Source organism: Rhamphochromis longiceps, linkage group LG20, assembly GCF_057381845.1.
Source record: "Rhamphochromis longiceps isolate RC_006_pf linkage group LG20, R_longiceps_female_GT1.1, whole genome shotgun sequence".
Taxonomy (NCBI): Eukaryota; Metazoa; Chordata; class Actinopteri; order Cichliformes; family Cichlidae; genus Rhamphochromis; species Rhamphochromis longiceps.
In genome coordinates, this window is record NC_140576.1 from 34,346,740 (window position 1) to 34,364,421 (window position 17,682).

The following is a 17,682-nucleotide window of genomic DNA, read 5'->3' on the forward strand; positions in this document are numbered from 1 at the left end:
GATCTAAGACATGAGGAGAGTCTACTGCCACCCAGGCATCTATTCAGCCTCATCTATGCCTTCAAAATCCTACAGTGGTGACAAGCTCTTACAGTTGCTCATCCTATTCACAAGATTTACAGGTGAAAAAGTGCCAAACTGTACCTAGTGGATGAACTTGCGTCCTGCACCACCTCATCATTTATTTATTTTTTTCTCTTTTTTGTTCTAATTTTTTTTTTTTTTTGCATGTTTTTCAACAACAGCAACTTCCTGCAAAAACACAACTCCAGCAATGGCATTATTTTTATTTTCTGAATAATTAGGAAAAATATTTACAATACTGACTAAAGTAGTCATGATTATAATTTTTTGCCATAACAACAACAACAACAATAATAATAATAGTAGTAGTAACAATAATAATAATAATACCTTTATTTGTATACTCTTGTATAGCACTTTTCAAAACAGATTGAAGCAAAAGATTGAATTAAAACAAAAGCCACAGACTGAAGCTATGTAAACATGTTCAAATTTACAGACACATAATCAACCGTAGCATTCAGACATTCATTCCAACAAACACACATACCTGCAAATAGTTGCCAACTATGGCTGTAAGGTGAACATTAAAGAAAAGCTAATGAATAAAAATGTGTTTTCAGCAGTAAGCAGCTTGGGCGCACCAACCTCAAAAGCACCATCAGCCCTGCTTTTAAAATCAGTGCGAGGCAAAGTTAGGAAACCCTGGTTAGAGAACTGGAGATGCCAGCTTCATTGATAAGGTCTCAGAAGCTGTGATATATAAGCAGGGACCTGTAATCTACAACTTAATATGTTAATAACAGAGTTTTAAAGTGGATTCTGAATTTCATTGTAAGTTCATTACCCAACAGATTGTTTAAAATAACTAAAAGAACTAATAAATAATTAGTTATTTTATTTATTTATTAGTTAGTAATCAGTTTCACCAAGAAGCCATAAATAGATGATGGTTTCTTGGTATAAAGCCGACATCTATACAAGGTTAAGTTCAAAACTGTTGCCTAACAGGGAAATCTTCACTCTAGGGCCAATAGTGAAACCAGTTCCTAGAACTTGTGCTTCTAGACCACTGGCACCAATTCCAACTCCTGTATCTACTGCCAGGCCGACTTTAGCTTTCAATGGACCAGCAGAGGCTGAAGCACTGGCTACTTCTGCTCTGGCAAAAGCTCGTGCACTGAGAGAAGATAGAGAAGCTCCGGCTCCTGCACTGGCATTTGGACCTTTGGCTTCCGCGTCAAAAACGCTCCATTCAGCACGAGCGTAGCCCACTCCTGCAGCAGCATACACTCCTGCCTTTGGAACACGCTTTCCAGGTTTGTCCTCAAATCCATCTGCAAATGCATCTGCTCCTGCGTAGGTACCAGCAGCAAAAGCTTTACCGGGCCGATCAAAGGTGTCGATCATCTCCACTATCCCGGCCATATTAACAGTAATTTCTGCACCTCCTTGCAGAACTGCATGCGCTGCAAATACAGAGATATAAAGAGAAAAGAGAAAAGTGTCGATCACCTCCAGTCTGCCAAATAACCCAACATAAGGTCCTCAGATATCTGCATGGGCTACACAGAAGGAAATATACCATCTTAATGATGGATAATAACAATGTGCTGGTGGTAAGCTCCAGAATTTTATTACTATTAAAAGCTAATATCTCCAGCTGGAATTAAATGTGCAGCCTTACAGTTTTTAATGTATTAACCACTACACTATTTGAAGTACTTAATAATAAGTATTAATAAGCTGGAGCCTGTAGCGTAAGAGGCAGGCTACATCCTGGACAGGTCACCTGTGGGCTAACACTTAGAGACAGACAACCATTTGTACTCACATTCACACCTACGGACTCACACCTAATCTAGAATGACCATTTAACCTAACCTCACTAAATGTCATGGTCCTGGGTCATTTGACCCAATGTTTTGTTTTAATTATTATTATCTTATGCTTTAGGTTATTCTGGTTATGTCTTTTGTTATGATTTCTCGTTCCTAGGTTTTGGTTCCCATGCTCCCTCTGTTCCAGTTCAGTCAGGTCTTTGTGTAAAGCCCGTGTCTCTTAGTCTGTGTCTTTGTATGTGTTTTTTGAGTTTCCTGTTTTATTGTGAAGGTCTTTGTCTTATGTCAGTGTGTTCAGTTTTGCCTGTCTCGTCTTGCTTATTAGGTTCAGCTGTGTCTCCCTCCTGTGTGCGGTTTCCTCATTTCCCTTTGTGTATATTAGTGTGTGTTCTCCAGTCAGTAGTGGTTTTTGAGATGGGCGACTGGTAGTGGTGTGCGGATCGATACTGAAGTATCGATTCTTCTGATACCAGTAATTTATGTTCTAGAATTGATTCTCATATTAAAATATCGATATTTTAGTACTTTGGGGTAAATTTGTAGTTTATCATTAACAGGAACACAGTGGAAAGAAACTCATTCGGATCATCTGGATTGTAAGGAACTACTTCCCCTTACGCCTTTCATAGTCATGTGCGAAATACGGCTGAATAAATGTGTCGCAGCCCCTGGCATGCGCACTCACAACAATGGCTGAGCATAAACGGAGTGGCACCTAATAACCAGCTCGAAAAACAAAACTACACAAAAACAAACCAACAAACTAGGGCTGTCAACGTTTTACGCTGTCATCACAATTAACGCGATTAAAAATTTTAACGCAATTAATCCATCTGTGGCGCAGAATTACTCAAAATCCCTGAAATGTTTCTGTCAAAGCATTTCAGGCTGTTTGTCCAAAGTTTGTCCATTCTGCGCTCCAGATGGGTTGATTGCATTACAAATTTTATTCGCGATAATCATGATGACAGCGTTAACGCATTAACATTGACAGGCCTACAACAAACACAAAAACTGAAGACATTATGATATAGACTTATAATTTGCACCGATGTGTTTTCTAAATTCTATCACACACATATACGCGAAAATGTTCGCCCAGGGCACCAAACAGGCTGTTGGTCCATCTGTGTTACCTACGTTTCTCTGCTCACCGTGTCCCGTGTTTCTCCCTGTGTGCTTATACAGTGGGATGCAAAAGTTTGGGCATCCTTGTTAATAGTCATTATTTTCCTGAATAAATCGTTGGTTGTTACAATAAAAAATAAAATGTCAGTTAAATATATCATATACGAGACACACACAGTGATATTTGAGAAGTGAAATGAAGTTTATTGGATGTACAGAAAGTGTGCAATAATTGTTAAACAAAATCAGGCAGGTGCATAAATTTGGGCACAACAAAAAAAGAAAGAAAATCAATATTTAGCAGATCCACCTTTTGCAGAAATTACAGCCTCTAAACGCTTCCTGTAGGTTCCAATGAGAGTCTAGATTGTGGTTGAAGGTATTTTGGGTTTGATGGCTTCCGAGCATGGACAGCTCTCTTTAACTCACACCACAGATTTTCAACAATATTAAGGTCTGGGACTGAGATGGCCGTTCCAGAACGTTGTACTTGTTCCTTTGCATGAAAGCCTTAGTGGATTTTGAGCAGTGTTTCAGGTCGTTGTCTTGTTGAAAGATCCAGCCCCGGCGCAGCTTCAGCTTTGTCACTGATTCCTGGACATTGGTCTCCAGAATCTGCTGATACTGAGTAGAATCCATGTGTCCCTCAACTTTGACAAGATTCCCAGTCCCTGCACTGGCCACACAGCCCCACAGCATGATGGAACCACCACAATGTAGGTAGCAGGTGTTTTTCTTGGAATGCTGTGTTCTTTTTCCTCCATGCATAACACCCCTTGTTATGCCCAAATAACTCAATTTTAGTTTCATCAGTCCACAGCACCTTATTCCAGAATGAAGCTGGTTTTTCCAAATGTGCTTTAGCAAACCTCAAGTGGCCCTGTTTGTGCTGTGGGCGGAGAAAAGGCTTCCTCTGCATCACTCTTGCATACAGCATCTCCTTGTGTAAAGTGCGCCAAATGGTTGAACGATGCACAGTGACTCCATATGCTGCAAGATGATGTTGTATGTCTTTGGTGCTGGTCTGTGGGTCGACTCTGACTGTTCTCTCCATTCGTCGCTTCTGTCTATCCGAGATTTTTCTTGGCCTGACACTTCGAGCCTTAACTTGAACTGAGCCTGTGGTCTTCCATGTTCTCAATATGTTCCTAACTGTGGAGACAGACAGCTTAAATCTCTGAGGCAGCTTTCTGTATCATCACGATGGTGAACAATCTTTGTCTTCAGGTCATTTGACAGTTGTTTTCAGACCCTCATGTTGCTACTCTTCAGGGAAAATAAAAAGAGGAGGGAAGCTTACAATTGACTCCCTTAAATACTCTTTCTCATTATTGGATTCACCTGTGTATGTAGGTCAGGGGTCACTGAGCTTACCAAGCCAATTTCCGTTCCAATAATTAGTTTCAAAGCTTTTGGAATCAATAAAATGACAACAGTGCCCAAATTTATGCACCTGCCTGATTTTGTTTAAACAATTATTGCACACTTTCTGTACATCCAATAAACTTCATTTCACTTCTCAAATATCACTGTATGTGTCTCCTATATGATATATTTAACTGACATTTTTTATTGTAACAACCAACGATTTATAAAGGAAAATAATGACTATTAACAAGGTTACCCAAACTTTTGCATCCCACTGTATAAGCACACAGGGAGAAACACGGGACACGGTGAGCAGAGAAACGTAGGTAACACAGATGGACCAACAGCCTGTTTGGTGCCCTGGGCGAACATTTTCGCGTATATGTGTGTGATAGAATTTAGAAAACACATCGGTGCAAATTATAAGTCTATATCATAATGTCTTCAGTTTTTGTGTTTGTTGTAGGCCTGTCAATGTTAATGCGTTAACGCTGTCATCATGATTATCGCGAATAAAATTTGTAATGCAATCAACCCATCTGGAGCGCAGAATGGACAAACTTTGGACAAACAGCCTGAAATGCTTTGACAGAAACATTTCAGGGATTTTGAGTAATTCTGCGCCACAGATGGATTAATTGCGTTAAAATTTTTAATCGCGTTAATTGTGATGACAGCGTAAAACGTTGACAGCCCTAGTTTGTTGGTTTGTTTTTGTGTAGTTTTGTTTTTCGAGCTGGTTATTAGGTGCCACTCCGTTTATGCTCAGCCATTGTTGTGAGTGCGCATGCCAGGGGCTGCGACACATTTATTCAGCCGTATTTCGCACATGACTATGAAAGGCGTAAGGGGAAGTAGTTCCTTACAATCCAGATGATCCGAATGAGTTTCTTTCCACTGTGTTCCTGTTAATGATAAACTACAAATTTACCCCAAAGTACTAAAATATCGATATTTTAATATGAGAATCAATTCTAGAACATAAATTACTGGTATCAGAAGAATCGATACTTCAGTATCGATCCGCACACCACTACCAGTCGCCCATCTCAAAAACCACTACTGACTGGAGAACACACACTAATATACACAAAGGGAAATGAGGAAACCGCACACAGGAGGGAGACACAGCTGAACCTAATAAGCAAGACGAGACAGGCAAAACTGAACACACTGACATAAGACAAAGACCTTCACAATAAAACAGGAAACTCAAAAAACACATGCAAAGACACAGACTAAGAGACACGGGCTTTACACAAAGACCTGACTGAACTGGAACAGAGGGAGCATGGGAACCAAAACCTAGGAACGAGAAATCATAACAAAAGACATAACCAGAATAACCTAAAGCATAAGATAATAATAATTAAAACAAAACATTGGGTCAAATGACCCAGGACCATGACATTTAGTGAGGTTAGGTTAAATGGTCATTCTAGATTAGGTGTGAGTCCGTAGGTGTGAATGTGAGTACAAATGGTTGTCTGTCTCTAAGTGTTAGCCCACAGGTGACCTGTCCAGGATGTAGCCTGCCTCTTACGCTACAGGCTCCAGCTTATTAATCTACTCCTCTCAAACAGCTTCCTTACTTTGTGTTTTCTTCTCGTATCTCTCTACTCCCATTTTCTCTCATCTCTCATCTCACCGCACACCTTACCACTATTTTAGTTTTAAAAGACATTCTGAAAATGACTGTAGGACTGCCACATTACATCACTTACCCTCAGCCTCCATATCTGAAAAAACAAGAGAAATTTCATTAGCTTAAGTATTATTTTTTCAAAATTGCAAAAATGTTTGTCAGATTCACGCTTGGCCTTATTTAACTTCAGATAATCCCAACCAATATATATGTAAATACAGTCAGGCCCATATATATTTCCACTCTGACACAAGTTGTTAAACAATTTATTAATTATTGATTAATGTTCTACAGACATTTTAAATTAATAAGCGAGCCGTTTATTGAAGCTGCAATGTTAACATAAAAGGCAAAACATGAAACCGAGACCAGGCTAACTGACTAAACTTGAAAAACAAAAGCAAAAGTAAAACACAGGGAAAATCGAATGAGCGAACTGGACCATAACACAAAGGACACAGAGGAAATAGAGACAATCTGACAAAGGAAAGAGGAAAAAAGACACAATATAAGTGCACAAGGGTAATTAGGGAGAGTGGAAACACACAGGGAACAAAACTGGAGCAAGTTGGACTGACAACACAGAGGAAGCAAAACTATACACACTGAACACAGGACACGACACTGTCAAAGTAAAACAGGAAACAATAAGACGCAGACTATTTCACACAACGATGGGAGGAGACATGCTGGGGAGACACAGAGTAATATAATGAGGGGAATATGTAAACCGAAAGAGTTTACATAGTTTTTAGACAGAGGGAGACACGGGCATAACTTAAGAGACATACAGGCTCATACAGGAAACAGGGAAAGACACATCAACAAGAAAACAGAGCATAAGACTAACTACACTTACACTTGGTATGGAGTTTAGTCTTGGTTAGGTTCTAACTGTAAACACTAGAACTAAAACATTTTCCCCAAACAGCAAAAAGAAATCAAAAATACAAAAGACACTCAAAATGCGCACACTGACAATTAATGTATACACTTTAGAAGGAAAAAAATCGCATATGTAAAAAATCCCATGATTACTTACTTCAATTACTTGAAGTTGCTTGGGTTATAAGAAATGCTCTTATGGTGTGTCCACTGTGGGGAAGAGGACTAAATACTAGATCAAAAGTCCACCCTCTGTCTGTGTGTGTGTCCTAGCAGCCAAAAATAGCTACAAGATGTGAAAAAGGTAAAAGGACAACTGACAGGAAAAGGGGGTGTCATTAATTTGAGCTAGGGGTAGTTAGAAGGCTTTCATTTAAATTTTGAGTGAGAAGCCGATCAAACAGAAAACAAGAAAAGGAAATTAGAAATGTTTTTTGAGACATCTGTACAGTAGGTGAGAATTAACAACATCGTGCAGCTGAAGGTGTTTTTTTTACTTCACGTTAGGCAGTCGTCTTTTTATTTAAATCGTTTGAATTGGTTTAGTAGATGGAAGGTGCAGTTTGTTTGTTTTTTTCTGATCAATACATTTTTAATAATAAAGTTAAAAAATAGCTTTGTCCTTATTAAAGCTTCATAGCACTAAAATAAATAGTGAAATTTTAATGGTTATAATTCTGGTAAGTCGAGCTGTCTAGCCAGACTTACTCTGGATGTTATTACCTTGGTTGTGAAGAATCTTAGAATCCCTTTTGACCAGGTTATGTACTTTAATCTCCATATTTAACAAATATCTAGGACTGCTTTCTTGCATTTCTGCAACATCTTTTAAATTAGAAACATCTTGTCACAGAGTAAAGCTATGCGACAAGATGTATTAGTATACTCTATCACACGATATGATTTGTATAAACATGATTAAGGTACCATAAAGCACTGGATATTCTTGAAGTAAACAGAAAGAAAAAGTGAAAGACAAGACAAAAGCCGTAAAGAACAGTTAGGTAGTTTTAGAGGCAATCCACCAAAACACACACAAACTTATACACCGACAGCAGCAGTGAAAAGTTGACTGGTTTAAATAGAAAGTAAAATGTGGTAAATACACAGTGTATTTCCTGTTGATAGATTCTGTTTAGAAAGTTTTTTATCCTTAACCCAACTGACAGTTTCATTTTCAGTCTACACTCTGTTAAAGGTCACCACCCTTCAACTCTGAATTGGATAGGCAATAGAATGGATTAGGTACCGTATATAAACTGGCTCTAACTCCTTAACAGTTAATCCACTGTTAATGCATTTTTTGTTAAAGCCCTTGAATTAAAGCTGAAACTCTGCACTTTAATCTCATCTCAGCTGTTTGCTTAAAATGTGCTGTAATGGTATACCTATCCAAAATGACCAAATTAGTAATTATCATTGCCCAAAAAACACGTGGCCTTAACTGACTGTTTTTTTTTTATTCTGTTATGCTGAACCGTGATAAATACATTTTAAAATACTTGTATAAAAGTTTTTGACAATTTCAATATTCTGTCATGACTTACAGAGTTAAATGAAACAATGGTAACATTTTATGGAGTATAAAGCTGTCAAACTGACAGAACTGATTTGCTTTGCTTTCTTTAAGGCACTTTTTATTATAATGTAAAGACTACACAATGTAATACAGAGAAAACGGCAACAATCAAATGACCCCATGAGCAAGCTCTTTGCTAATGTGGGATTGGAAAATCTCCATCCCACAGGGATTGTAACATGATTCTGTGCTATTCCTGACCAGGACAACCGTTTCAGTGCTCTACAGTCTTTGATTTACAGGATGGCTCAGGATGATGTCATCAACTAGCTCATAGAGAGTTTCTGTTTGTGTTTTGCTCTCTGCTGCTGTCCACTTCCCGCTTCTCTCCTCTCCCTTCCAGGTCTCCACGTGCCACTGAAATAGGAAAGGCATGATTAGATGGTCATTGCCAGCTGCGTTGGCCAGCCTCCCCTGGCAATGCCCCCTAAACCCAATGCACTACCCCTCCCTGCAGCTGAGTCACAGACCACACTCCACTACATCCCTTTAACAATAAGAAAACAGGAACCCTCCAGCCTGGTTTCAGTATATACACACCAATGTTCATCTACCCATAATATACACATCTACAGAGTACATGTGAAGACTTTTGGAGACAGAAGCTGGTTTAGAAAAACAGTCTGCTGCACCTTTTCCAGAAGTTGGGTAGCAGTCCATTGTTTGGCTAAGAGGTGCCCTTCAGAGTGCCTCCTGGTTATGTAAATGATGGACTGGAGCTGGAGGTCAATACTACTTCACAAGGTTTAAGACTGACTGTGTATCATACAGTAGTCTTTGTTTTTTCTCTCATCCTTTTGGTTTTGACACCAAATAAACAAGTAAGTAAGTTTTTATATACCGCCTTTTGAGTCACAAAGTACTTCACAACAAAAATACCAGATCATTAAAAAGAAGAAAATAAAAGTTTACCAAACGCAAGTCAGTCTGGAGGCTGCTGTGGTGAAAGCTCTGTCTGCTTTAGTTTTCAGCCTTATAAGATGTGCAAGCAGGCACAGACACACAAACAAAAACAAATACTGATATAGCACAAAAGTAAACATGTCATGAAGAAAAATGGGACATCCTAAGATTTATTATTAAGTTGTTCATTTGTACCTACTGAGCAAATATCTGGAAAAGAGGAGCCAACTTGCACAGGGCGAGAGGCAGGGAACACCCTGGTCAGTCTGACGCAGTGCTAACAGAGAGATGGACCCATATATTTGGTCACTGTTAAGCCCCTAGGGGTTTTCTGAGCTTCCTGCTTGAAAATGAAATGCCCAAAAGCAGTGGAGCATTTCTCTGCAATTAAAAACTCAGTTTCATTTGTGCCACTACGCGTTTTTGTGGTCTTCTTTTGCGGCTCGTTCACTGAATTTTAGTTGGAGCATGGTGAAACTTGGTGTTTGGAATTGGTGATAGCTCTAGAAGCGAACTAGCCTTTCTTTAGCCGTTTACATGTGGTGGTTGTACAAAAGGTTTGTATGAGAATTTAGCTGAGATTCTAAGGTTTCTGTGGATAGCCTACTACACATGCTGATGTTAGAGCCTTGACGCCATGGAGGGTTACATAACACTTGAGCTGCAGGTGAGGTCAGAGAATCAGGCTATGTAAGTAAAACTGATTTATATAGCACTTTTAAAAACAGGATTCTATTAAAAAGTGCTTTACGGGGAATATAAAAACCAGCTTTTAAAAGAAGCCACAGAGTTAATGGTATGTAGAGGGGGAGGTAAACTGTTCCACAGCTTTGGTGCTAGAGTTTGTACAGCACGGTCGCCCTTGTGCATCCAGCACAAGTGCAAAGTCACAGAGCGAGATATCAAGGCATCTAACCCTCTAAGACCCTAACCCTAACCATATGGTAAGTTATATAGCAGTTTCACTGGCCTTGATGTGTGAAATGGTAAAATAAGAATAATAAAGACTTAGAGAAATGAAGAATAATAGAATGATGAATAATAAACACGTGCGGTATTTAATTTAGAATGGTCAGTCTTCTACCTACTAATAGCTGAATTTTTAAATTTTTATCTTTCAACTTATTTCAATACTAGTTTGTCAGCTAAGTAAAGCATAAAGATGGTCAGGGCTTGTACACAACACTGTATGAGCCCTTTACCATATTTTATTAATTGTATTAGTCTCTTCTCATTTTCTTTCTTACGTGCACTATATTACTGTCAAACTCTCTCTCACACACACACACACACACACACACACACACACACACACACACACACACACACACACACACACACACACACACACACACACACACACACAGTAACTGGGTGGGAGGGCTCTTCTATTTTTGGTCTGGTATTTGTTCCCCTCCACCTCGGTGCATCCAGCACAAGACCATTTCCTATAATCTGAGCAACTTCTCTAAGGAAGTAATCATGGGATGATGTAACTATTGAGTTCAAAAAAACCCTATGTGTGTGAGTGTGTTATAATATAAATGGTGTGGCATGTTTTAGTGCAAGTTATAGTTTGTCTGATTTCTGATATTTTGTTACTTTTAAAGCTGACTTGCAGAGGACTGTGAATCAGCTTTTTGTTACTTTTAAAACTAATTTTAAATACTTGTTGAACATTCATACAGAAATCATTTTCTCTGGATTCAATAATTAATATTATATAATCTATAATTTACTAAATTACTAGTCTAATAATTTAATCATGGGTTAACATTTCATTTCAGAGTAAAGAGAGACTAAAAATCATGTGAAGATGCCTGGTATGCAAACAAACATATTTTCTTGTTTACTGTACAGAAATACAAGAAATATATTTTAACCAACGCTATCACCTTTTCGTAAACCTTAAAAGTTTCTGATATGTATGTTTTTTCATTTGCTTCCATCTCGAATGGAGTAAACATGACTAGAAAAAAAGTAAAAAAGTAATTTTGAGTTCAACAAGTTTGATCTGATTTTTAAAAAGGACTAAAAATCTTGTCTAAATAACATTTTTTCTTTCCTTCAAATCCAGATGCTAAGGGTAAGTCAATGTTTATTATTATTATTATTGTTATTATTATTATTATTATTAATAATAATAATAATAATAATACATAGCCGCTGATTTTTGCAATGAAGGTGATTCTTTAAATCAAATCAAATCAAATCAAAATGTATTTCTATAGCAAATTTTAAAAACAACAGTGTTGACCACAGTGTTTCACAATCAGCCAAAAACAGAATAAAAAATTAAATACAAAACATCAACAAACAAAACAGACCAACAAACTACACAGATGACAAACATAAAAAGCAAGCCGAATGATAGTCAAACTACTTTGATTTAAAAGCCAAAGTAAAAAAGTGAATTTTAGAAGTGATTTAAAAGACTGAATAGACTCGGAAGTACGAAAATCAACAGGAAGTTTACTCCAGAGTCTAGTTGCTGCAGTTGCAAAGGCACGATCACCTCTGGACTTCAGCCGAGACCTTGGTTGAACTAAGAGCATCTGAGTAGAAGATCTTTGTTCTTTTTTGGGGTTGTAGGAGTTCAGATAGATAGCTAGGTGCCAAGTTGTTTAAAATTTTAAAAGTAAGCAAGAGAATTTTAAAATCAATGTGATATTTGACATGGAGCCGGTGCAAGTTAGCTAAAATTGGATTGATGTGATCATACATTCTAGTACCAGTTAAAAGGCGTGCAGCAGCATTTTTAAATAACTGCAAACGATGGAGAGAAGAGTGCTGGAGGCAGAGGTAGAGAGTTGCAGTAGTCCAGTCTAGTGGTGATAAATGTATGTATAAGTTTATCAAAGTCTTTCAAAACTTAAAAATCTTAAAAACTGTTAAGAAAAAAAGCTTCCGCTTTTTTCAAATACTATGACAAGTGCATAATAGAAGACCATTAGAAGAAAAACAATTATTTTAATTGCTTTCTGTTTAACATACTAAAAACTTGTGATTCCAAATGAAACTAAAGTCATCTAATATCTATGAGATAGGTTGGGTTTTTTGCATCTTTTGATTTGTATCAGTTTGCACAGACAAAAACTTTTGTTTTTGGAGGTACAGTTTTCACAGTGATGCAGTGCTTAAGAACTGATGACAAATATCAGACAGGAACACTGTAAAATCTAGTCACAGAGTTTACTGAACTCTGCAAGCATCAGGAAGGACGAACTTAAAACAAGCACACAGTGATAATGAAATAGGATCATCTGAGTTGATTTAATTTACAACACCCTGATTACTTCCATGTTGAATTGAGAAATCGCTTAAATTTAACCTGTCTGAACAATCAGGCTAACAGATTTTTAAAAAAGCATCACGTTATGCCACAGTCTAAAAACCTCAAGATCAGAAATAAAGTTGATGGCATTGTTGACAGATTACTTTGTCAGATGACTTCCTCAGATGATTTTGACAGATAACTATGCAATTGACAGAGGTCAACAAATTTGGTGTGACAAGGGTTGCAAATCCATTTCTATGACTTTGGGATGACCAACCAAGTGCACACTGACAATAGTCATGCAGGAGATCACAAAAGAACTTAGAACAACATCTCAAGAACTGCAGGCCTTACTTGCCTCAGTTAAGATCAGAGTTTGTAATTCAACCATAAGAAAGAGACTGGGTGAAAATGGAATCACGGGAGAGTTTCAAGGTAAAAACTGCTGCTGTTTTTTTTTTGTTTGTTTGTTTTTTTCATCCTGAAGTCTCGTTATGTCTGCTGTAAAAACAACACAGAACATCATACCAACAGTCAAACCTTGTGGTGGTAGTGTGTCTCTGGTCTGGGGCTGCTTTGCTGCTTCAGGACCTGAACGACTTACCGTACTTGATGGAGCTATGAATTCTCCCGCTTACCAAAAATCCCAAAGGAGAATGTCTGGCCATCTGTTCATCTCCTGAAGCTTGAGTTCACTTGGTTTGGGAGTGTCTTAGTGTCAATCTAGTCCAATCTATCCTTTCTATCCTTGAAGCTTATAGTGGCTTGCATTTGCAGTGAACCCTCTGTAATATTAACGATAATAATAATAATAATACATTTTTTTAAAAGTGCCTTTCAAAACACTCAAGGACACTGTACAGCAAATAAAAAAGTGATAAAAACATGAAATATACACAATAATTAGAGTAGCAAATAGAAAGTCTAAGATCATGGATAATTTATATGGAGTAGGCAGTTTTAAAAAGGTGGGTTTTCAGGTTGGACTTCGAAAGACTGAATGAAGTGATGTTTCTGAGGTAAGGGGGTAGGGAATTCCAAAGTCGAGAGGCAGAGCGACTAAAAGCCCTGCCACACCATAGAAACAAGAGGAGAGGAAGGAACAGAAAGAGAAAGGGAAGAGGATGATCTGAGGCACTGGGATGGGATGGCGATCTGAACCAAGTCAGAAAGGTATGGTGGGGAGAGAGAATGAATAGCCTTAAATGTATATAATGTGAGATTTGACCAGGAGCCAGTGAAGCTGCTTCAGAATAGGGGTGATGTGGTGGGTAGAGGGAGTCCTAGTGACAATACGGGTGGCTGAGTTCTGGACACGTTGAAGCTTATTAAAGGATTATTGTGTAAGGCCAAATAAGAGTAAATTACAGTAGATCTGAGAGGTAACAAGGCTATGAACGAAAATGACAGTGGCATCTGTATTTACTGTCATGCAGTCTTCTCTTTAGGGTAGACTTGGATATCGATGTGCCCACCTCTTGGAGAGTGTTGTTCACTTGGTTTCTCTTCACCATGGAAATGATGGGTTTTGTCTGTTTTTGCAGCAGACTAGGCTAGACCACTTCATTACCCTAATGTGCTTCTTTTTTAGCCATTCTTTTTGCTGCATCGGTGTTATGATTTGGACCCATTTGTGACCCATCCTCAGTGTTCTGGCTTCAAGGTTCAAGATTCAAGGTTCTTTATTCGTCACATACATAGTTATACAGGTATAACACACAGTGAAATGTAACCTGACATGCTCCTCGACTTGTGCAAAAAGGGGTGGGGTGGGGCGGGATAGAAGCTCCTCTTGAGTCTCTTTGTCCTTGCCCGGATGATGCGGAACCTTCTACCGGATTGCAGAAGTTGGAACAGTTTGTTGCCAGGATGGGATGGGTCCTTCAGTATCTGCGCTGATCTAGTCTGGCATCTCCTGGTGTAGATGTCCTGAAGCGGGGGGAGAGCAATCCTGCAGCAGCGTTCTGCTGTACGGATCACTCTCTGAAGAGCTTTTTGGTCCTTAACACAGCTGTTCTCAAACCATAATTCTGTGTGAGTATGCTCTCCACAGCGCCTGTATAGAAAATCCTGAGGATCTCTGGAGAGACCCTGAACTTCCTCAGTTGTCGTAGGTGGTACAGGCGGTGCCTGGCCATTTTGGTCTGGACCTAAATGTGGGCAGACCATGTCAGGTCTGAGGAGATGTGGATACCGAGATACTTGAAGGACTGCACCCTCTCCACTGGAGCTCCATTGATGATAATGGGCTTGTAGTCACTGTGCTGACTCCTTCTGAAGTCCATCACCAGCTCCTTGGTCTTGTCAACGTTCAGCTGGAGATGGTTGCCCTGGCAACATGATGCCAGATTCTTCACTTCATCCATGTAGGCCGTCTCATCATTGTTGGAGATGGCGCCCAACACCACTGTGTCGTCAGCAAACTTCACAATGGTGTTGGAGCCGTGGGTGGCCACACAGTCTGAAGTGTAGAGTAGAGCAGGGGCGAGAGGACACATCCCTGTGGTGCTCCTGTGTTGATGGTGATGCTGTCAGAGACACATCTACCTACCCTCACCACCTGAGTTCTGCCAGTGAGGAAGTCCAACACCCATGCACACAAACGGCTGCTGAGTCCCAGATCCATCAGCTTTGTGAACAGTCTGCTGGGCACTATTGTGTTAAACGCTGAACTGTAATCAACAAACAGCATTCTCACATAGTTACCCTGTTTCTTGTCCACGTGGCTAAGGGTGGTGTGCAGGACGTGGGCGATGGTGTCCTCTGTGGATCTGTTGGGTCGGTAGGCGAACTGGAGCGGATCTATGGTGTGTGGGATGGAGGAGCACCTTCATTGCTACCGAGGTCAGTGCAACTGGCCGGTAATCGTTCTGGGATGAGGATTTGCTGTTCTTGAGCACAGGGATGACGGTGGATCTTTTGAAGCATGTGGGGACCAGAGAATTCGCCAGGGACTCGTTGAAGATGGAAGTGAACACACCTGCTAGCTGGTCAGCACAGCAGCGCAGCAGATGGCCGGTGATGCCGTCTGGCCCCGCCGCTTTCCTTGTGTTCACTCTCCTCAGTGCCGCTCGGACATCGTGCTCCGCGATGCTGATCGCCGGTCTCTCGCTGATGACGTCACTGTCCTCGGTAGTCAGGCGATAGTTAGCATTAGCTGCCTGGCTAACCTCGAAACGGGCGTAGAACTGGTTCAGCTTGTTGGTGAATGCAGAGTCGGCGTTGATCAGTGCAGTGTCCCTTGCTTTGTAGTCCATAATGGTGCGTAGCTCCCGGTACCGGCACTTGGCATCTCTCACTGCCGTATGAGGCCGCTTTGTAGGTGCTCATATCGCCAGTGGCGAGACACGCGTTGTAGGTGGCGGTCCTGGCATTCACTGCAGTGCGGATCGATCTGTCCACCCACGGTTTTTGGTTCGGGAATGTGGTGACTCTCGCAGTGAGGATAATCGCCTCCGCTAGCATATTGCCGAAGCATACTGCTACTTCCGTAAACTCGTTGATGTCGACTGTGCATGCTCTGAACATGTCCCAGTCTACATCGTTGAGTGCGTCCTGTAGTGTAGCTTCTGATTGGGCAAACCAATGTTTCACGTCCCTCGTGGTTACTTCCAGTGTTGGTCAAGTTAATTGAAAAAAGTAATCAGTAACTAATTACTGAGTACTTCCCCAAAAAAGTAATCCCGTTACTTTACTGATTACTTATTTTCAAAAGTAATTAATTACTTAGTTACTTAGTTACTTTTTAAAAACACGATTTACAACCTGAAGAGGTGATAAAGCGATAGATCTTTCAGCCCAATTCTACTTTTTCTACATAATCCATCATATAAAATGTAATCAAATGGAAAAGTCTATTTTTTAACTTGTTTTATTAGTTTTAATCTTTTAACTTTATGCATCAAGCAAAAATTTAATTATATGCAACATTCTCTGACTTGAATAAATTAGTTTAACATTTAAACCTATTTTCTACACATTCCAGCACATAAAATAAAATATTTTTTGTGTTTACACTCACTCTTTCAAATAGATGCAAGTAAAACAGCAGAAAATAAATAAAGTCAAAGACTCAGCGGTCCTGTTGCTCTATTTTCACCTGTAAAGCAGGACTGCGGTAGGCGGAGGTTTACCCTGGTGCAGGTGTGCCACGGTCAGTTGAAGAATCCGCGAGTTTCTCTGTGAGTTTCCCATTATGTCGTTGCGCACTCGGTGCTTGCTTGGAAGTTTAGGGGTTTTTTTCGCTGTAAAAAGATGTTTTCTTCCCACGCACGATGGACGCTAATGTTTTTGTCACTTTTTATGGAATCAAACTCAAAGTAAGGTCAGTACTTCCACGCTTTAAACGCTGCACGCTCATACTCTCTCCCACAATCGATATATGATCCATTGTTGATCTGCACACAGCTGTTGTCACTAACGGCGCACTCGCTTACGTCACTGTCGTGAGACATTCTCGCAAAAAAATCACGGTTTTAGTAACGCAGTAACGCAGCGTTCCTACGGGAAAGTAACGGTAATCTAATTACCGTTTTTGCAATAGTAATCCCTCACTGCAACTCCCCCTGGCTTCTGCTCCGCGGCTGCTGAGTGAGCCCTCATCTGGGACTCTCCTCAGCTCTTTCGGGGACAGTGGCGCAGCTGCCCCTCTGTTGGTCTTCCTTGGTCTCTTGTGTTCTGGGGGCCTCTGGATGTCTGGAGTTTTGATCTCCTCCACACCTGCTTCACGCCCTGGAGGACGGGGCTGTGGCCCCCCCACACCCTCTAGCAGATTATTACATGAAGGAACCTTTTAAAAAAACAAAAAACAAGCGCGTCCATGCTCGCAGGTGTACACACGGGTGATCACACCCACAAACTACACCCTTTTTGGCTCCTACCTCAAAGCACACTGTGTTCTGTTGATCTTATGTGCTGCACAATAATGTTTAACATTTAGTATTTACTGTCATATTCCCATATATCATTGGGATGTTGTTTATTCTATTACTCTTGTTCTCTTCTGCTTGCTTTCTTTTTTCTTTCTCAGCAG

The 17,682-nt window shown here is 39.9% G+C and overlaps 1 protein-coding gene across 1 annotated transcript; it reads right to left on the reverse strand.

The window, feature by feature from the left end:
* Nucleotides 1-949: 949 nt before the first annotated feature.
* LOC146645785 (uncharacterized) lies at nt 950-16,115 on the reverse strand. Its single transcript, XM_085392599.1, has 4 exons — nt 15,821-16,115; nt 15,357-15,452; nt 6,086-6,100; nt 950-1,493 (listed from the first exon to the last, which is right to left on the reverse strand). Exons 1-4 carry the CDS (start codon nt 16,113-16,115, stop codon nt 1,000-1,002), a joined length of 900 nt encoding a protein of 299 aa, XP_085248725.1. The 3' UTR covers nt 950-999.
* Nucleotides 16,116-17,682: the final 1,567 nt, after the last annotated feature.

Excerpts from the sequence above, each read along its gene's own strand:
- LOC146645785 (XM_085392599.1), bottom strand. The coding sequence starts at position 16,115 with ATGCTAGCGGAGGCGATTATCCTCACTGCGAGAGTCACCACATTCCCG. Across the intron at positions 15,453-15,820 it reads AGTTCTACGCCCGTTTCGAG|ATCCGCTCCAGTTCGCCTAC; the intron begins GTTAGCCAGGCA and ends CACACACCATAG.